The sequence below is a fragment of the Carettochelys insculpta genome, chromosome 2, assembly GCF_033958435.1.
Source record: "Carettochelys insculpta isolate YL-2023 chromosome 2, ASM3395843v1, whole genome shotgun sequence".
In the NCBI taxonomy this organism is placed as follows: domain Eukaryota; kingdom Metazoa; phylum Chordata; order Testudines; family Carettochelyidae; genus Carettochelys; species Carettochelys insculpta.
Genome location: NC_134138.1, coordinates 222,693,998 through 222,716,276, shown reverse-complemented (window position 1 = coordinate 222,716,276; position 22,279 = coordinate 222,693,998). Strand labels below are relative to the sequence as shown.

Sequence of the window (22,279 nt, the reverse complement as noted above, 5' to 3'; positions counted from 1 at the left end):
GATGGGAATAAGGGGACTTCAAAGTAGGCGGGGTCCTTTCGAAAAGGAGCCCCGTCGGGACGAGCTGCGCGGTGATGAGCTGCATCAATTTTGACGTGCCGCGGCCGCCCGCATGCTAATGAGGCGCTGAATATGTATTTCAGCGCTTCATTAGTAAACTTCGAAATGGCCATTTGCATGGCCATTTCGAAGTTTGGGGCTAGTGTAGACACGGCCAATTTGATCTATTGGATTGAGATGCAATTAGTGGAAGTCGGTTACCTACAGCACTGGGAAGAGCTCTTTCCCACGCGTGGTGCCCTGAGCACACTGACACATTCAAGCATTGCTGCAGCTGCTCTTTAAACTTAAAAGTGTAGACAAAACCTTAGATTGAGCTTTAATAACTCTTTCATACTACTCTTCTTATAGCAATGAGAATGGTGTTACTACAGTAAACTTTCTTTTAATCAGCATTCAGACACCTCGACTTCTCTATTAACCGGCATTTTGTCACAGCCAGAGGCTCCTCTGCTCTCACACACACCGACTCCCCGCACAGCGCAGCCATGCCCAAGCCACCCACGGAGTCTCCCTGTGCAGCACGGTGCCCTACCCAGAGCAGCAAGGTGCAAGCCGCCCAGAGGGGCTCCCCACATGGCGCAATGCCCCACCCAGAGCATTTGGAACCTCTCACATATCCAGCATATTGGAATATCTGGCAAACTCCCAGTCCCAAGGCTGCCAGATATGAAAGATTTTACTGTATTGGATTATTTCCACTTTGAATCCAACAGAGAATGATTTGTATTATGGTAAATCTGCCTACATATGAAAATTTGTTTTAAAATTTTACCATTTCCCATTAATCTTCTTAAACTGCAGACATTTACCTTCAGTATTTAATAAGGTAAAAGTCCTCTAACCTAGGTAGAAAAAGATCTAATATCCTTGGTCTATGCTCTTGGCTCATTTAAAGCTACTGTGTTCCATTGTAGTTGGTGTGTTTTTGTGCAAAACATTTAGGCTGTGTCTGCACTAGGGCCCCCCCCCCCCCTTCAAAAGGGGGATGATAATAAGACACTTCAGGATATGCCAATGAGGTGCTGCAATGAATATGCAGTGCCTCATTAGCATAATGGCAGCCGCAGCACTTCAAAAGTGCCACTCGGTTGCACGTGGCTCGTCTACACGGGGTCCTTTTTGAATGGAACTCGCACACTTTCAAATCCCCTTATTCTGATTTGGTTAGAGTAATAAGGGGATATCAAAGTGTGCAGGGTCCTTTTGAAAAGGACCCTGTTTAGACCAGCCGCGCCCAATCAAAAGCGGCAGTTTCAAAGTGCCACAGCCAACGTTATGCTAATGAGGCACTACACATTCATTGCAGCACCTCATTAGCATATCCCAAAGTGTCTCATTATCATCCCCCTTTCAAAAGGGGGGGCCAGTGCAGACATAGCCTTAGATTGTGTAAATTGATCCAGAGGTGGTATGAATACTACAAAAATCTAGGTGAGTCACAAACACAAACTATCTGAAAACATACTACAGTGAACATATCTTTTGATTTAGTATAGGGACTTATTTAGCAAACAGCAGTTGTCCATAGACACATTTGCATCAAGTGTTTTGCTCTAGAGTGAAAAAACATTCCAAGATTATAAAATCCTTTTAACAGGGCATAGGAACTTTATAAATAATGGGGTGTGAAAAGGCATGATACTCAGCATCAGATTTCACTTGAATGATGTTATAATACAAGAACAGAGCAGAAATATTAGTGCTATACAATATGTTTCTCATTTACGTACAGTTAAACTGTTTTCACACCAGATTACTTGTAAAATACAGCTTTTGGTACTTAGCTTATAATAATAATAATTAGCATCAGGATTAGCATTAATATTAATAGCAATTAATAATAATTTAGTTCAGCTCTATAAGAACAAGAAGAAGTCTTGTGGCACCTTATAGACTAACAGATATTTCGGAGCATAAGCTTTCTTGGGGAAAGACCCGCTTCATCAGATGCATGATGGTGCGGGGAGGGCATGGTTTCAGGGGGGTATTTAAAGAATGGGGTCCCAGAAAAAGGAGGGCCAGATCTGACAAGGTCTATTCAGCAAGGTGGAAATGGCCCATTATCAATAATAGTAAGTATCAAAATAGGCAAAAACAAGTCAGATCAGAAATCTCTGAGCTGCAATTTATTTGCAAAATTGACTCCATTAACCAACGATTAAACAGAGACTGGGAGTGGCTCACAGCTTACTCAGGCAGCTTCTCTGTCCTGGGTGTTAAGATTTCCTCATTAGACTCTGACAATGGCTCATAACCCCCTGTCTGATCTGACTTGTTTTTAACTCTTTTGATACCTACTATTGATAATGGGCCATTTCCACCTTGCTGAATAGACCTTGTCAGCTCTGGCCCTCCCTTTTCCTGGGACCTCATTCTTTAAATACCCCTCTGAAACCCCACCACCCCACATTCATGCATCTGATGAAGCAGGTCTTTGCCCATGAAAACTTATGCTCCAAAATATCTGTTATTCTATAAGGTGCCACAAGACTTGTTGTTCTTGAAGCTGCAGACTAACACAGCTACCTCTGTGATACTTGTTCAGATCTATAGCAAATATCATATTTATGATCATGAGAACCCTGAAATACTAGTGAAAACATTTTCTATTTTAATTCACATCTGAATTTTAATACCTTCATCTTTATACATATATTTATCTCGATTTCTTCTTTTAGTGATCCGCAGGTTAAAATGTTATGGACACTGAACAAACTTTTTGAGTCCTGTTTGGAGTTAAGGCCAGACTGGAAAGAGAGAGTTCATTCAACTAGCCATCCGTTTACTGGATCTGTTTAATCAGAAAGTTAATTTATGATGTTAAGAACAATTATTTTTCAGAAAGAGAGAATGGTGCTTTAGCTAATATACAATTAATTTGCTTTATTGTGTTTGATTTATGAGAGAGAACAAATTAACTTCCTTGCGATCTGGAATTAATGTTTTCTTCCATACCACCAAAAATAGTCTTCTCACCTGACTGTACTTTTTCATTAACCATATTAATTATTGAATTTCTAATGGAATAAATGCCAGAACATATTTTTGTAGGTATTATGCACCTGTTTAATTTATTTTAATCAAGCTGTTTGCACAACTCCAAAGCCATGCTGTATATACTGCATAAGACATCTTGTAATTCTTACTGTGCAGCAATTTTCTCAATTTCACCTTTGCATATATGGGTTATTTTGGTAGGTCAGTGTGGTGTTTGTACATATATTCCCTACAAAGAGTATTTCATTAACTGACATTGAAAAGACATAGTACAGTAATTGTACTGTGCAACATCATGCAAATTATATTGTCAATGTGCAGATTACTGATGCAATGTTATTTGCATTATGTTTCTTGGAGTGTAAGAGTTGAAGTATCAATTAATGTCTGCATGTCACATCAATGGTAAATAATTATTCTAAACTGCAAACAATATCATTTTAACACCTCAGTTCCACATCCTAACAGCTTTTTTATGTTTCTAAGGGGCAAAGTTACGTGCCAGTTTCATGATTGGCACTGTACACAACACATCTTGCTGCTTTTTTAGTTTTTCTGAATCTGCTATTGAGACATCACAGTATAAGAATATGGGAATGTTTTTTTAATGAAATATTGAAAAAGCAGCTACATGTACAACTGAATAGAATAGCTGAGCTGTAGCACTTTTTCTAATGGTTGTTTTTAGGTGCTTGGAGAGTTAAGCAAAATACACTTGAACCTCTTCAATCTGGCAACCCAAGGAAATAGGGGGTGCCAGATTATAGAATTTTCTGGACCATAGAGGGTACAATGTCTGGGATCTGGGTGTGAGGAGATGGGAGGTGAGTTGATTACCTGGTGCTCCACTCCCAGGGGCACAGGTGGATCCAGGCCGCCCACCCACCCCAGAAGCCACCCTCAGTAGTTATGGTAGCAGTCGGGGAAAAGCTTCTGGAGAAGATGTTGCTGCACTGCTGTTCCTCCAGCAGGGCAAGCTAAGGGGGCAGCAGCACACAGAGATGCTTCCTTCTCCCTCTGCCAGGGTCTGAATCGTAAGCTAAAAGAGGACCGTTAGTGAAGAACCAGGACGTGTGTTAGATACAGTACTACCGTATAATGAACTGTTAAATGTGATCGATCAGAACTGATATTTAAATCTTTTCTAGTGGTACAGTCAGTGTAGGTCTTGAGAATGTTTCCAATTTACATTTGTTCAGGTTGTCACCTGAGGTTTTGCTTCTAGGACAGGAGATTATTTGTTATAGACAGCCTTCACTAGGTGTGTCTCTAAAAATAATCTTTTCCTGCAGGAGATAATGGCTTTTCACAGCCAGCAACCTATTATAATGCAGAACAGCTTCCTCCAGAGAACTCTTCCTTTATGGAAAGAAATTTCATCTGTAGATTAAGGTGCCTTCTGGATAATTCATCTGGATTCTTGGTGAGTGTATAATTATATAAAGGTTTCCACTGTCACCTTAGAGTATAAAACTAGACAATGGTGGTAATGTTTATAGTAACTTGTTTTATGAGTTAGGGTTTAGTAGAGAGCTAATAAACATGGATCAATTTGATCCAGTAGATATGTCACTAACCTGGGCTCTATTCCTGGCTCAACCCCGGTATGATACCTTGGTGAGTCATTTCACCTCTGAGTGCCTCAGTTCCTTCATCTGTAAAGTCAGGGTAAATATTTGTCGTCTTTTGTGAAGTGATGTGTGATTTGTGAATGAAAAGCATTGCATAACAGATCGTTACTGTTATTTATTACTTGCTATGGAAAAAGTTATGTTAACAGTCAACAATACTATATTGTCCCTTTTGTTTTTGATCAGAAAGGCTGGACTGCATGTTTTCGTGATTTGTCTCTTAATATTGATCATGGCAATGTGGGCTTCCCACTGCTTAGAGGACTGCTTGCTAACTGAGTCACAACGGTTTATGTTGATCCTCCTATTGTATCTTTGAATAATAAACAGACAGCAAGAAATAAAATAAAAGATCTCTGAATTCATCTGTTTGCTAGTGATCTGTTTTACATCAGCTTTTCTGTATTTGCTTTTTGAGTTGGGCATGTGGAATAAAACATTTCTAAATAACAGGCATTCAAGTATAGCAGCATAACTCTTTCTTAATTTTTAAATATTAGTTAAGGTCCAAAGCATGGATTCGACATAAGTTAAAATAAATGCCATTTTCTAGAGAAATAAAATAAAGTTTGCCTCAGAAATCATTTTTCTAATTTATGATCACTATATTTTTCCCCCATCTGAAGGCCATGAATTTTCAAGGGCGATTAAAGTTTCTTCATGGACAGAACAAGAAAGGGAAGGATGGCTCGCCTGTCTCTCCTCAGCTTGCTCTATTTGCAGTAGCTACCCCACTGCAGCCCCCATCAATCCTTGAGATACGCACCAAAAACTTCATTTTCAGAACTAAACACAAGCTGGACTTCACACCTACAGGCTGCGATGCAAAGTAAGTGCAAGACCATCTGTACATCTTATTACATTTCCCAGGATGTTTGCCTCTGAAACATCATTGTACTTTTAAGGTGTTTCAGTGGGTATCTTTAGGTGAGCACTGAAGTGATAGATGTGTTAAGTAGTAATCTTTTCAGGTTTTTCTCAGTACTTTAAATCTTCCCTTTCTTTTATGATTGTACAACCCTCATTAAATCCCATGACCACATGTTGCACAGCATACAGACAGATTATCCTCCACTTATTCCATCAGTACATGAGAATGTTCCTTGTTTCCCAACAAAGAAAAGTACGCATGTGAATAAATGAGAAGTAAAATTTACTAGCTATGAGGTTGTTCTCTTCATCTCTTCCTCTTTCCATTTTTGTTATTATATTGTCTTACCTGCATCTCCCATTTTCTTGTCTTTTTTTATTCACAAATTATTTATTTTTTATCTATTGTTTCTCTTTTGTTTGTTTTTCTCTCCTCTTCCTTTTCTTATCCATATCTTTCCCTTTTCTTTCTTCTACATATCCTTATTTGGGTCTTCTGTTTGCGCCTCACATGTCTTCCTTCCCATTCTTTCCTTCCACTGAACTTTCCACTGTGTCTAACTTTCTGGGAGCTACCCCCAGTTCCTTAAATTCTTGTCTCTTCAGTGGAGCATGGTGCCTCTGTCAGCACATCTCTTCTGTGTTCCCTTTAGTATAAATGGAATTTGTATACACTTCCACACTGAGCAATTTAGATGAGTGTTAGCTGTCAAGAAATGTGAGAGATGGAAAAAATGTTTAATAATTGGAGGAAATGCTTAAAATACTTTAAGAGCTAACATGGGCTTCTGTCCTGCAGAACTAGCATGCCCAGTGTCAGCCTTCTTTTGCTCACTCTGAATGAATGGAAGACATGTCGATGGGAGAAAGAATATACTACTTGTTACTGAAGAGTCTAGGGATCTTCACAGTACAATTAAGTACCCATGACATCATCTTGACATCATGTCATCAGTACTTATTTGTTCCTTGAGGATTCCCAGACTCTTCAGTGGTAAGTGGCATATTTTTGGATATAAATTTGACTAGAATAACTGTAGAAAATTGTCCACAGTACTTATAAAACTAGCAGGAAATGTTAGAGGAAATTTTTAATTCCATATTTTGGCACCTTCCAATCAAATGGGATTTGAGCTTTGGGAAAAAAAAATAAGCTGTCAAGCAAACTAAAGGCTCTTTGTGGTAAACAGGAGCTGCTGTATGCACAATAAATTCATAAAATTCTTTGCCAGTACATAACAAAATACAGAATTAGGAGCCTAACTTATTAAACATCTCTTTTGGAAATCCTAACCTTAATATTCAGGTTAATTTTCTGGGAGCATTTGTGGATTTAGAAGTCAACATAAGTAAATAATAAAAGCATAGTGGCTTATGATGAATTTACTAATTTTTAAAAAATTGCTTACGATCTTGCATAAAGTCTTTATTGTGAATACTAACAGTAGCAGAAATGTTTAGTCCAGATTTGTTAGCTTCTCTGTTCATACTGGAAATAGATGCACCAGCAATGCTACAGTTTGTTTTCCTTTTTGTTTTACAGAGGAAAGATTGTACTGGGATATACTGAAGCAGAGTTGTGTATGAGAGGAACAGGATACCAATTTATTCATGCAGCTGATATGCTTTATTGTGCTGAGAATCATGTCCGAAGTAAGTGTAATTTGCCATGTATAAGGCAGGCTGCTAAAATAAAGCAAAGCTTACGTTTATACCAAAGAATCTTATGAAACGCTACCAATGTCAATCTAGTAATTAACAAAATAAACACTTTTCTTTGTACATGTCCTCTGCTTCATGTAAGAGTTTAAACTGCAAGAATATTTAATATTCATATCTGGACTCATTTTATTTAACTATCTCAGTTCTTATGTCCTGCTGTTCACAGTTCCTGTTCCCCACAGCCCAGTTGCTTCTGTTTCAGCAACTTATCTTAGGCCAGGTCTACATGATCCAGAAAATCAACTTGCTCAGGCATGGATCTTCCAGGGTTCGATTTTGTGCACCTGGTGAAAACGCACAAAATCAAACTATTGGTGTCAGCAGTCAACCCCTGTAGTCCTCACTATCAGAAAGAGTAAGGGAGGTTGACAGGAGAAACTCTCCGATTGACCTTCTTTCGTGAGGACGGTCAGGTAAATCAATTGCAGATAAATTGATTCTAGCTATGCAATTGCCATAGCTAGAATTGCATATCTGCAGTCATCTTACCTGCCTAGTGTAGACCAAGCCTCAGACAGATGGACTACTGCACTTTTGTGGGTGTTTTCTGTAAGTGGCTAAATTTAGAACTTTCTGTGATCTACAATAAAGGCACCATCTCTTTCATTCCTCTTTGGAAGTAATGTTTAATAATATCCTTCTAGCCCTTTAGGCTTCTATAGTAAATAAGGTAGATGCTATTCTTCACTGATCATTTATAAAGCAAACTGGTTAGCTTATGCTTGTAAGAAGCACATTGGATCTTTTTCAAGGGAAAAGGCAATATGCCATGTTTATGGAGACTACAGTAGAAAAGCAGTTAGCATACGCTCTCACACGCACCAAGTCTTCCCAGCTGATGTTATAGCTACCAGTCTGTTGCTTGCTTTCAATTAGTTGATCAGGTTAATGAAATACGAAGATGAATTCCCTGAGATCCCTGGGGAATTGGTAGACAAACCCAAAGTCTGTGGCAGAGCCTCCCAGTTCTTACAGAAGATTTCTTGCTTTGGGATCAGTGGCTCTTGCATCCTGTTTGAGAGTGCTTGTGCTCTTTTGAAGTTGCTTAAATGTTTTCTTAAGATGTTCTTATCTTTTATCTATTGTCCCATCATGCTTATGCTCATTGATGACTGCCTGCTTCCTTCTCTGGAGTCCACCCAAATACCCTCTTCTCACATTTTAATCACGATATGAAGCCACGCCCGTTCCTGTTTCACCCTAGAGCATTTGGTGATCGCACACATTTTTCATTCACAAAACAGGGGTGTTCATAAACATAGAGAAAAGATGAGCATTTAGGCAGAAAATCAAGTTAGTTTTAACAAGCACTCCTTTTACAGTAATAAGTTCACCATCACATACAGGTGAACTATTACAGCAGTGTCCTAAATTACCACATTATCCTTAGATACAACTAAAATAGAATTTTATACTACAAGCTATCTCCTACTCTTTATCCTAGAAGAGTATCCAGAATTGGAAATGGTGATGCTGAAGGAAAAATTATCTGAAACATTTCAGAATCCCAAAATATTGGAGTTTTAAAATGGGAGTAGGTTCAGGGAAGAGGTGGAATAATTTTTTCCTTTTATTTTCTCCTGTCTGGAGCTTAAGTGTATTAAATGCTTCTTTATAAAATAGAGTTTTCCTATTAGGGGCTGTTGCAAACTTTTATTATGCAGTTCATTTTGTGTCTAGGACCACAATTATTTCAGCAGTGTTTGTACAATAAAAGTGAAAGTTGGATTACAAGACAAAGCAATGGGAGATAGCATCTGAAAACAGTATGTATTTGAAATAATCACTGTTACGCTATTTTCATCAGATTAGGTCCTGCTTAGTTAGTTTTAGATCTCTAGATTAGACTCAAAGGCTGTGTCTACACTAGCATTGCACTTTCAAAAGAGGCATGCAAATGAGAGAAATCAAAAATGCAAATGAGACAATTTAGAAATAAGGTTCTTTCAAAAATGGGGTTTACTTTTGAAAGAGACACGTCTACACTGCTTTTTTAAAGAAGCTCTTTTGAAAGGAGAGTATGCAAATGATCTGCCAGATATGCAAATCTGCACCTCATTTGCATTTTCAGTTTCCCTCATTTGCATGCCTCCTTTGAAAACACAATACTGGTGTAGACACAGCCAAACAATTGCTCTGTAGGAGGGGTGGTTCATTTTTCATTATATTTTGTGTTTTTACTATTACAATTGCCTTTCTGCTGGAATGCAGAGTTTAGGCTTTTCTCATTTATGTGCAGTTGTATTTAGTAGCCCCTGCTTTTAGGGAAATAATGGGCCATGATGCTATTAAGTACTATTTTTTGTATTGAATTGTCACAGTGCCTGAGATAACTTAGAGCAGAACGTCGTCTTGACATTCAAGCCCCTACTTACCACCCAGGCAAATTGGACATTATGGCGTAAGGCTGGGGTTCTCAATACACACATCTTTGATCTTAAGGTTAATTGAGTACAGGATGCAGATGGACAAAAACAATTCCTTGACATATTCCTTGATTTCTTATTGACATAATTGAATGGGCTGATATCTGCTGGTCCATTTAACATCCATTTGATACTAACACATAATTGAATTGATCTAATTACATTTTAGGGCCTCTTGATGTGCCTCTATAGGTTACACACAAGTGAACTGTGTTTGTTCATTTTATTTAAACTGTGCTGGTTTGTCCGTGTCACACAAATATTTTAAAATTCATTGTGGTTTTTGTATTCATATTTATCCATAGCCTAAGTAAAGCCTCTTGGCTGCTGATTAGGCATTCATTCTGATTTTACTTTACTTGCTGGGTCCAAATGGGTTTGGTTTCTGCATGTCGGTGGGTTTATTGAGAACACAAGTCTGTAATACGGAAATAAGTGCTTACCTTTGTACTGTAGTTAATTGGAGACATAAATTTATTTTTCAAGTAGAGTTATTTTTGTCACATGCCAAGTTCTTGTTTATTTCTTAAGTGGAAAAACAGTTAAGTGGTTTGTTTGACTTTCTTAATTTTAGTGATAAAGACTGGAGAGAGTGGGATGACTGTGTTTAGACTTCTTACCAAAGAAAATCGATGGGCTTGGGTTCAAGCAAATGCACGTCTGATCTACAAAAATGGAAGACCTGATTATATCATTGCAACCCAGAGACCTCTTACGTAAGTCACTGTTACCCAGTGGCCACTTGGCTTGAAATTCCCAACCCACCATCTGAGTTACACATCTTACTGAGATGCAGGGATCTGAGTTTTGTTTTTGTGTAGGAATGCTCTGTACTTGCTGCAGAGGGAACTTTCCTTTTTCAAAAGAGTTGAAAATTGTTGTTGCAGTAATTTCATCTGTACATTCCTCCCTTGATGTATCTCAAAGTGTATGTTACACTGTTTATAGCAGATGCCCCACCCTTCCTCTTATGAAACAAATTTAAATATACAAAAGGCACAAGATTGTTCCACCCTAGTTCTGCTTTCCTCCCCTTTTCTCTTAGAAGAAATCCTATTGCAGCTTCAGAGACAGTATTCCTGTGAGTAAAATAAGATAAACATACTGACTAGAGTACTGTATTTTTTGTCAATTTCAGGGAAGAAGAAGGGACAGAGCATTTACGAAAGCGAAACATGTCGTTGCCTTTTATGTTTGCAACAGGTGAGGCTGTGTTGTATGAGGCAAGCTTCTCTTTGCCTAATCTAATGGATCCCTCACCGACAAAGGCTAAAAGTACCCTTGGAAAAGGAGCTGCTGCCAAAGCTACACTACACAAAGAACCTGTGGATCCAAACTCGCTTCTGGGTGCCATGTTAAGGCAAGATGAGTCTATATATCTCTGCCCTCCTGCTCCACAGAAACTTTCCTTTGATAGAAACTTCTTTACAGACATCAACGATGAATTGGGCAACGTTATTACCGGTGACCAGCAGAATAATCTCTTACCATCTGGAAATAACATCTTGAAACAGGAGCAAATTGACTGTCCCCAGGAAAGTAACTTACTGCTTACTGAAGACAGTACAGGGCTTTTTCAAGATAACAAAAATAGTGACTTGTACAACATCATGAGAAGTCTGGGTATTGACTTTGAAGATATAAAATGTATACAGCAGGATGAAGAGTTTTTTAAAAGTGAATTTTCTTGTGTGGATGATATTGGAGACATTGACATAACTGATGAAATCCTGACCTATGTTCAGGATTCCCTAAATAATAAGCCTGACTACTTGTATTCAGGTTGCCATCCGCAACAGTCAATGGTTCAAAACTCTAGCTGTTTTGTACAGCAGCATTTGGATAAGCAGCAACTTCAGCAGCACCATAAACAAGTGGTTGAGCAGAATCAGCAGCAGTTATGTCAGAAGATGAAGCATATGCAAGTCAACGGGATCTTCACAAATTGGAACTCTGGAGGCAGTGTCTCTTTTAGCTGTTCACAGCAAAAGCCAGTGCAGTATGTTTTTTCTAACATGCACGGCCCTTCTCAAGAGTTCCCTTACAAATCAGAAGTCAACCCTGCACCTTATGCGTGTAGACAGGAATTTATTCCTTACAAACAGCCCACAACCCTGGTTCCACAGCTTCCTCATTTTACTGGAATAGATTTCCCCATGGGACATTTTGACAGATCAACCTATCTTGGTTCTTCAAGCTTGGAGGATTTTCTCAGTTGTTCACAAGTCACTGAGAATCAAGAATGTGGAATAAACTCTCAGTCAGTTATGGTAACTCCTCAAACATGTTATGCAGGGGCTGTGTCTATGTACCAGTGTGTTCCAGAAACTCAGCCCAACTCTGTGGATCAAACGCAATATAATTCTGTGATGGAGGGTCAACAGCTATTGTCAAATAAGGTATGATGGAAGGTCACTGTTACAACACGCAAGATAATTTAAGTTTTTAGCAGAAACCTAAGTGGTTTAAGGGATACAGAACCTATTATCAGCTAAATCATTGGATTTGAAATTGCAGCAATTGTAGCAACTGAGAGGTGCAGTAACTTCCCATGCTCAGTCTAGGTCCCAGTTATCTGTCACACTTGTGCACACACTATGTCTGCAGATATCCACCATGTCAAACCTAGAATGATTTCTTCCAGGCCAAGACTGAGACAGAGTGCCATAAGTTTGGAATATGGTTGCATCTATTTTGTAGGTAAATAGATTGCTAACTGTACAGTTGTCTCTGAGGGGTATCTGTGTTAGTCCGTATCTTCACAAATAGCAAGCAATCCTGTAGCACCTTAAAAACTAACAAACTTATTCATTCAGTAATAAGCTTTTGTGGGTCAGACCCACTTCCTCAGATTTGGAGTAGACAGTTAGAATCCAGGATTCATATAGTGGGGCGGGGAAGGGAAGAAAGGGGGGTTACCTGTCACTGATAGGACCAGTAGAAGAAGCAAATTAAGTTAAATGTGGTGGGTGCCATTCTTGCAAATATCAGAAGTGGGGAAATCACCCTTGTAATGCATCATGTGTCCCTGTTAAGGCCTGATTTAAAAGTTTCAAATTTGCAAATGAATTCCAATTCAGATGTCCCCCTCCAATCTTGTGGTAAAATCCTTTTGTAGAAGAGTGGCTACTTTTAAATCCTTTATCAAATGTCTAGGAAAGTTAATGTTCTCGTATCGGTTAATGTGTATTCCAGTTCCTGATGTCCAATTTGTCTCCACTCATCCTTTGGCACAGACTCTGTCCAGATTGTCCAATGTACATGGCAAAGGGGCATTGCTGGCATGTGATGGCATATATCTCATTAATGAACATGCAGGTGTATGAGACCCTAAATATAGAAATAAGATGTTACATATGTAAATCTGCACCTCATTTGCATGCGTCTTTTGAAAGAGGAATGCAAGTGTAGACGCACCCATAGTTGGAGAGGTTTCAGATTATGTGGCAACACATGGTAGCCAGTTAAGAGGAGAAACTGGCATATGCATATAATACTTCTGAGGTACCACAACATTTTTAAGAACTAAAACATATAAGGTATACATCTGCTTTTGGAGAACTTTGAAGTATTTCTTTTGCAACATGTAGAGTAATTTTAAGAATTTTTGGGGGAAAAAACTACAAGTTATATAAATAGGATATGCACATGAAACCCAAAAAATAAATGATGATTACTTTTTGGTTAGTGGTACTAAATACACTTATTCAGGAAGTTCACAACAGAGCATCGATTAGAAATTTTTATAAGAAATACATGTATTTGTAAAAATACAATTTTATTTTCTTTGGTATACAGTTTTTAGTTTAAAAAAATTTGAATAGAGAAAATTGGTAAAAGGTGAAAAGGCTATTCAGAAGTACACTTTAATTCTATGGAAGAGTATGCCTGTTTCTACACAGGCCACTTTCTTCAAAAGTGGCATGGTAATACACAGCCCAAAATATGCTAATGAGGTGCGGATGCAAATTCCCCATGCCTCATTAGCATATGGGCACGTGATTTGCAGTCCGGAAGACCTTTGTTCCAGACTCCAAAACGCCGTTTAGAAGCGCAGCCCCCGGGGGGTCTTCCGTAAGGAAGTCCTTCTTCCAGAGGCCCCTTCTTCCCAAAAATTTTCAGGAAGAAGGGGCCTCCGGAAGAAGGACTTCCTTCCGGAAGCTGCCACAGGTCTGCACTTCTACATGGCGTTTTGGAGTCCGGAAGAATGGTCTTCTGGACTCCAAATCACGTGACGTTATGCTAATGAGGTGAGGGGAATTTACATCCGCACTTCATTAGCATATTTCGGGCCGCATATTACAATGCCACTTTCGAAGAAAGTGGCCTGTGTAGAAACGGCCTTTGAGTTTGGGAGCACATGCAAGCAAAACCAGGAATTAATTCTGATTTAAACTTGGAGTTATTGTTTTGAACGTACAGTTACTACAGGTTGAACCTCTTTAGTCCAGCACTCTGGCATCTGGAATAATCCATAACCTGGCATGATTTTAGTAAGCCTGATGAACACTTATCATTGGTGTGGCCAAGCTTCCCGTTGCTCCATAACGTTTGTTTACAGCCACCAGTCCTGTCTCTGTGTTCCGTGCTGTTAGCTGTAATTTACACCTGAATGTCTTCTAAGAGCCCAGTAAGAAGTGGAACTGTTGTTAATGTGCTAGAAAATATTGAGGATGCCAAATGAGAGGGTCAACCTGTAGGATGATCAGCCTTCATTCAAAAAACCCCAGCTGCAGTAATTGAATATTTTACAGTTTATAACAACTGCATACTCATTCATGGAAGAGCCATAAAACTGAACACCACCACACACAGTTAAAACGTGTCCTTAGGTGGATTTGATACTGTAAATTTCTTGCTGAGGAAACTGGTGGTGATGACATTGATTTTGCTTTCCATCATTGGGGTGGGGGGTGGAAATCGCATTAAAAATCTGACTAGTAAAAACTTTCAAGATATACATCTTGATCCTTCTGTTGTTGGATTCAGTAAAAGTAAGATTGTGTCCATGATCTTTGTTTACTTCCCATCTCTCACTAGTCTATTGTATTATACTTGTAGCTGAACACAGAAATCAGGATTTACCCATCTAGTTTATTATGCATCACAGTCAGTGTTAGTGACCATTTACGATTGCTTAAAAAGTTAGAGCTGAACATGTTTCAAACCACACTTAAATTATTTTTTAAAATGATAGCAAGTTTGCAGTGCAAAACCAAAATATATGTATTTTATAACAACTCTTATTAATATTTTCCTGAAGAAAATGTCCCCTGGAACATCTTAATGAAATAGGGAAAAATCGATTTTAATATCTTAATTATCAATTATATATCAAATTAGTTACTGAAGCATTCATAATGGCACAAGACTACATTCAACAATTACTCCTGGGGGAATTCTGGGCTACAAAATTGAAAATTCTATACCCAATAATTTAAAATTCTGCAGATTCTGCATAAATTTGTTAAAATAACACAATATAATCTCTCTGGTTTCAATTACTTTGGTAAGTTATTTAAACTGCAATAAAATGGGTAGAAAAAAGGAGTGAGGAGCACTAGAGGAAATCCACAGTCTAATGGTAACGTATTGACACTCTGTTTCTGGTTACTAGACAACAGATATAAGCAGCTATATGCTCACTCAGTGTTACCTCATAGGTAACTGAAGATGGGGGCTGGGGACTCAAACTCACTGTTTTAATTGACCAGTAACCATCTCCATAAATGTCAGTAGCAAATTGATCATGGACCAGTTCTAATCACTAAAGCACCATACTCGTATGAGAGATCATACTGTCTTAAAATAAGGCCCCTGTCAATGTAAAGGAGCCTTAAAATGTTTACACTTGTTTCTACTACTGGGGAAATTCACTAAGAAAAACGGCAGCGATTCACTAAGCGATCAAGCTGCTATATTCTCCTCTGCTTGAGGGGACAGAGCCTGCCTGACGTTTGCCTCCTGAGTCACCCCAAAGCCTGGCCTCTCCATACTAAGTATGCCAAAAGCATGTGTGTGTATGCACACGTGTGTGTATACATGCACATCTGCCCAGCCCTCCTTCCCTGGCAGTGATTTAAATCTCTACCGGCACCACTGGGCACCCAACCCAATCTGCCTGCATTGCTAGGAAGTGCTGCATGACCTCCCTTGTGGTTTCCCATTACTTCCCTATCAGAAGTCATTTTTCTGTAGGAAAGCAAAGAAATCTGCGTGGGCCACGAATAGCATCCATGTGCAGTGACACAGAATTTCACGAGGCACCACAAGAATCTTAGCAAGAGAATTTAGAGTGTGTCTACTTAAGGATTATAAATTTGATTTTGCCTGTGCATTTCATTAAATTCTGTTGAAGCTTTTTTTAAAGAAAGCAGTTACTAACCATTATAATTTTTTTTTCCAGTTCCAAAATGGTTTCAGTGGAATAAACTTAAATGAAGCATATTCCTCTCAGTTCGATGTCATCAGTAACACACAGACTGCCACAAACCTTCAGCCTCTTAATCATCCAGCAGAATCCCGACCTTTCCCAGATTTGGCATCTGGCAGATTTATGTAATTCAGAGCTAATATCCCATTTGTGACTTTTGATGGATGTCGGTTTGGCCTGTGAAGGAGAGTTTGATGAGGCTATGAACACTTGGTTTTAAAGGCCTGAATACATTTTGAGAAGTTGAGGCTGCTTGCACTATGTGTCAATAGGATATGTAATCCAATACATGACTCTTTGAGGTGGGAATAGGAACTGTACTTTGACGAAAAGTGTGCATGCGCTGTTGTCAGTCAGACTGAAAACGTGTTGTTGCTGCAATAAGGATTATGTACTACATACATCATGTTGTAGAACATAAGATAAGGCAAATGGTTTTATTAATTAGAAAATAAATGGCACTTTTACAGCCCTTCTGGTAATGGCACAAAAGATGTTATTTCCACATTTTCTTTTTGACTCATTAAAATGTAAAAAATTATTTTAATTTAAAAAATCAAAAGCACTTAATTTTACTACATACTAACCTTCCTTCCTTCATTTACTTACTTATTTCATTTCCTTTTGCTTTAGATTTCCAATTCTAGCACTTTAATAGGTGGATTAAAACAAGGATTTGATACACAATTTTAGGTGTTTTTTCCTTAAAGAAATCCATTGCATTCCTCTTTTTCTGTCAATCTTAAGTGCCTCACAATTTAGCTACCTTATTTCTGAAAGGTAGCTGATTTTGCAAAACATTCACCATAAATTACTCATTGATGTTGTGTGACCTTTTAAATGACATATGCAGTGCTATGGGTTTTCTTTTTCTATAAAGTTTTTATCAGTGACTGCTTTGAATTAGACTTAATTCTGAGTCTACAAAGTTGTAACAATTATCTGGAAATTTAAATGTTTTAAATTTAGTTCAGATAAGGGCTTTGTTATGCTCTGCTACATTTCTTCTTTCTTTAGGTAAAACAGGGTAATACCAAAAGATATTTTATAGAGGGAGGGTGATTCCTCACAATTATTTTAGATGTTCAGTGCTGGAAAAACATGTGCCTTATCTTGTGTTAAAACACTTGTAACGTTCTTCAGAAATAAACGTGCAAGGCTGCTCTATGCAAATACTTTCACTAACATGGATCTTGAAAAGGGTTAACTTAATTGTGGGGGAAAAGTTGTCTCAGTAGTAAATATTGAGGTTTACTTTTGTAAAAATATCTTCATTGATAGTCAAAGTTTGTCTGTAGTTTTTAACAATGCAGAGGGTTGCACTCTAAAGGAAAAGAATCTATTTGTGAACCCACTTAAAAAAATCTGTGCAAAATATAAAATTGAAAAAAAAGAAGTTCAAAGTTCAGAGAGAGTGTCCTTGTAATGGGGAAAAAAGATGTTGCTTTTTTTAAAAAAAACAAAACTAAAAATATTGCTTTTTTTGTTTCTTATTTGAAAGGATTGTTAGAATTGTAGTCACCAGTGTTTGGCACAATTAGTAGCATAATTTAGTAATACAAAAATGTGTATATGTTCAAATTATTGCATTCTCTTGTGGGCTGTATAGTTCTTGTGTAATAATGTCTTTGTAAAATATTTTAACCAGTTAATTTTAAAGTGTTACATCATATATATAAAGAAGAAATGTTTACGCTTGCTATGTACAATATAAATTACAGTGTAGCCAGATTGTTTAAAAGGAAACAAAAATAAATCACCTTCCTCTTGGTTGGTGTTCATATTGTTCAGTATAAGGACAATTGGAGTTTAGCTGGAGGAGAAAAACATTCGCAAAATAATTGAAAATGTAATGGGAGGTTTCTTTCCACCATTTGTGCAATCTGCACTGAAATAGTTACAAAGCTAAATACCATTAGGTTTTCACCACAGTTCTCTGATTTCTTCTTTGAAACACACAATCAGTAAAAATGATTTCCTCCCACAGTGTAATATGATCTGCTAGACAGAATATCAAGTTCAGTTCTAGAATTTCAGATGCATGACTTTACCAGTTCCTGTAAATGAAGTTACCAAGAGAGAAATACATGTCAGGGAAATGACTTGTATTAATGCTGTTTTTCAGGAAAGTCCAAAAAATTGTGGCTTGGGACACAAAATACGATTATTAAATGTTTCATATTTAGTGATATCTCACACAGAAAACAAAGAGTTGATTTAATAGCATCTGGATTCATTTCATCCTTTTAACATTTAAATGTTTAATTTAACGTTGTATTAATCAATTTCTAGAATGTCTTGCATTTCCAGTTAGCGTATTACTTTTAAGAGTGAATTTGACAATGTTAAATACTGTAATAAAAAAGGAAGATTCAAAGGGACAATATACATTTTTACATCATTATAAATAAAAATGTATCTGATCAGTCTAGTTAAACCAAAAACATTTCCTATCACTAAGTGCCAAGGAAGCAGCAGTACAAGTATACTGCCTTATTATAAACATTAGTTTTGTTATATACATAATATCCATTTATTTTCTGTAGCTATGCCTACAACAAACCTGTGATTATAATTGTATTAGAGAACTATAATCGACACCAAATTAATTCAAAAGTGCACATGAATTTTTGGATTTCTTTATTAGTCCTCCATTTCTGGGTAAGATATAACCCATTGTTAATCAGTATTACTATCCAATTTTTGTACCAGTTTCTTGGCTTGTTTTACTTTGAGTTCTTATTTCTGGTTTGCTGTGCCTGCACATGTCATGCAATACATTTCCTGGGTTAGCGTATGTGTTTGTAGTGTTTTTACTGACCTTCAATAATGTTTGTAAAAAAAATAATATATATGGTAATAAAATAATCATTCGAATGTAGCTGATGTGTATGTTCTTTCATTACAAACAGTTCTTTGTCTAAGCTTTCTGATTTCACCACTGTGGACTTTGGAATTTCCAAAGTGTTGGACACAAGCACATGTAGACAATATGGAGCTGTACATAAAAAGATACATTTGTGTCCAAATGACAGGGAGAATAGTAACTGGCGGCTTATCAACATTTTAAATAGCCAATAACAATTAACTCAACAATTGAGTTGAATTAGACATCGCTTGTTGCCAGATACCAGGAAACCTGAGTTTGATAGGCCCAAATTTGACTTAACACTTTAGCATTAATTTCATTTTATAGGGCTCTTTTTTCTAAATGAAAAATGCATACAAATCCTTAAAAGATTTCCTGAAGGCTGGGGGTGGAATTGAGTATATACAATTGAGTATATATGTGCATATGAGGAAACAGTTTAATTAGAAAACAGTTGCCTTCAAAGGTAATTGTAAATCAGTTGAGAATCTTTTACTAATGTAAAACTAACAAAAAACACATGCTTTTAATGAAAAAGTCTATCAAAGGAGAAATGCATTTATCCAACTTGAATGTCTTTCAGTAGGTGAATTAGAAGAGGCATGACCAACTCATGAGTTTTTTTAGTAGTTTAGAGGGCTGTTGATTAATCACTATTAATGCAATTAACTCAAATTGTGAATTAAAATTGATTAGTTTAATTGCACTGCTACTAATTGAAATTCATTAAATATTTTGGATTTTTTCTATATTTTTAAATTTTCTTTTACAACAAGATATAGTGTACAATGCTCACCTTATATTTTTATTAAATATATGCATTGTAAAAAATCATAAAATAAACAGTAATTTTCAGTTCAACTCACACAAAATGTAATGCAATCTCTGTCATGAAAGTGCAACTTACAAATGTAGGGTTTTTTTGTTACATAACTGCATTCAGAAACAAAACCATGTAAAACTTCAGTGTCTACAAATCCACTCAGCCCTACTTCTGGTTAAGGCTTAGTCTACACTAGGCAGGTAAGCTGACATCAGGTACGCAATTCTAGATACAGCAATTGCATAGCTACAATCAATGTATCTGAAATCGACTTACTGGGCTTTCTTCACTGAGGGAGGAGCATTTCTCCCATTGACCTCCCTCACTGCCAACCCTAGGCATATCTATTTCACACATTTCTCTCCACCAGATGTGCAAAATGAAACTCCAGAAAAGCAGCCCTAACTGGGTCAATCTTCCCGGAAATGTAGCGGTACTGTAGGAGACATAAGTCTGTTTATATTTACAGAAGATAATGCTGCCTGCCTGTTATTTACAATGTCACCTGAAAGTGAGAACAGGCGTTCACATAGCACTTCAGTAGCCAGCATTGCAAGGTGAATTTACATGCCAGGTATGCTAAACATTCATTTGCCTTTTCGTGCTTCAGCCAGCATTCCAAAGGACATGCTCCATGCTGATGATTTCTGTTACAAAAAAATTGCATTAATTAAATTTATAACAGAGTTCCAGGTGGGAGGAGGGGGAGAATTGCATATTTCCTGCTGTTAACATGAAATATATGGCATATTCAAAGTAATAGCAGTCTCAGATGATGACCCAGCTTGTGATCATTTTAAGAACACTTCCACTGCAGATTTAATAAAATATAAACAAGGTACCCATAATGTTTAATATTGGATTTGAGAAAGTTGGTTATGTCACTTCTAACTTACCTGCTGAAAGGCCTATTCAAAGTGAATAAATGCATTTCTCCTTTGATAGCAAGCTATTTTTTATTAAAGGAACAGAAGATAGCTACAGCACTTGATCAAAGATTTAAGAATCTGAAGTGCCTTCCAAAATCTGACATGGATAAAGTTTTTGGAGCATGCTTTCGCAAGTCGTGAAAGCACAATTCTGACACAGAAACGAGATACCCAAAGCCACCAAAAAAGAAATCAACTGTCTGCTAGTGGCAGCTGACTCTGAGGAAGAAAAGAACACATATTGGTCCAAACTCTTTTGGATCATTATCTAGTACAGTGGTTCTCAAAGTTCAGCAACCCTTTCACGAAAATTTCAAACTTCATTAATCCCCCTCTTAAAAAGGAGTATTTCCAGGGATTTTGTCCCTTACCTGGACATAAATTATATCCTAAAAAAAAAAAAAAAAAACTCATTTATCATTACAGTATTTTATTACATTACGAAAACAGCAACTGTTCCATGATTTCACTTTCAGAGCTTACATCACTTTGATTCAGCCTGTTCTAAGACAAGGTTCTTATGTGTCATGAAACAGTACCAGATGTGAAACAGCATGAAGTATTTAAGAAGCCCACTCCAATAAAAGAGTTCCTCATACACAAGCATTTGGCTCTTGAACAGTCCAGGCAAATAAAGCATGGCTACAGTAAAGCTTAAGTTTGTTCTTCATAATTTTGAAAACAGCACTAGCATCTTATTTAATTTTAAAAACCATTGGAAAATCCACCTCCCTTTCTATTGTTCATAAGGAAGCTTTAAGTTTAAATCTCGTCAGTGTAACGTTTGTGCTTGTTTTGATCTGCGTCACTCTTGGAAGTCCGGAACCACTGGAGAAAGATTTATGTCTCAGGTCTGTTTTCAGCATTGAGTCTGCTTCTGTATTTGGTTTTCATATGTGCATGCAAGGAAAATGCTGTTTAAAACTGTAACAAATCTGTTGTAACTTTTTCTTGCAGAAGAGGTGCTGGTCTCAGTCAAAAGTTTTATCAATGGCTGATTTCTGAAACTAAAGTCCATAATCAGAGGAGATCTCAATTTCTTTTTCCTCCGTGTTCAATATTGGTGTTGAAAAAGTGGTAAAATCAGTCACTGTCTGACATGTCTGGAGAATATCCCCTAAATGTTGTGTAAAGTCCTACAGCTATATTGATACAGTGCACTGATACAACCAGATTAATGTTCCACCAGGAAGTCATGGGGCTTCCTGAAACACTTGGTTTGATTATTTCCCTAAACACCATTCCCAGAACTGCAACTTCTTTATCATGGATTCAGTTTGGTCTTGCACGCTGAAAAATGTTATATTGCAGCCTTGAAGAGATCAGAGTCTATCATCAATTTCTGAGAAAATGTTATGCTAAATAAGGTAGGGCTTGGAATCGGACATGATTTTCTGTACAGCTGATGAAGTGGAAAGAGTGGGTAACGGGGGCGGCAGGGGTGCAACTAGGATTTTGTTCTAAGCTTAAACAAACCCAAAAGGATTTTGCCCCATGAGAACTGTCTAACATCCAA

General features: G+C 37.4%; 1 protein-coding gene across 1 annotated transcript in view; it reads left to right on the top strand.

Annotated features, from left to right (window-relative positions):
• The window catches only part of AHR (aryl hydrocarbon receptor), a 95,796-nt gene extending 76,779 nt beyond the window's left edge, over positions 1 to 19,017 (top strand). The window contains exons 6-11 of the mRNA XM_074984656.1: positions 4,353 to 4,483; positions 5,318 to 5,520; positions 7,105 to 7,214; positions 10,284 to 10,425; positions 10,848 to 12,108; positions 16,116 to 19,017. Coding sequence (XP_074840757.1) covers positions 4,353 to 4,483; positions 5,318 to 5,520; positions 7,105 to 7,214; positions 10,284 to 10,425; positions 10,848 to 12,108; positions 16,116 to 16,271 — 2,003 coding nt within the window. The 3' untranslated portion in view covers positions 16,272 to 19,017. The remainder of the gene's footprint in view (positions 1 to 4,352; positions 4,484 to 5,317; positions 5,521 to 7,104; positions 7,215 to 10,283; positions 10,426 to 10,847; positions 12,109 to 16,115) is intronic.
• The last annotated feature ends 3,262 nt before the right edge of the window (positions 19,018 to 22,279 follow it).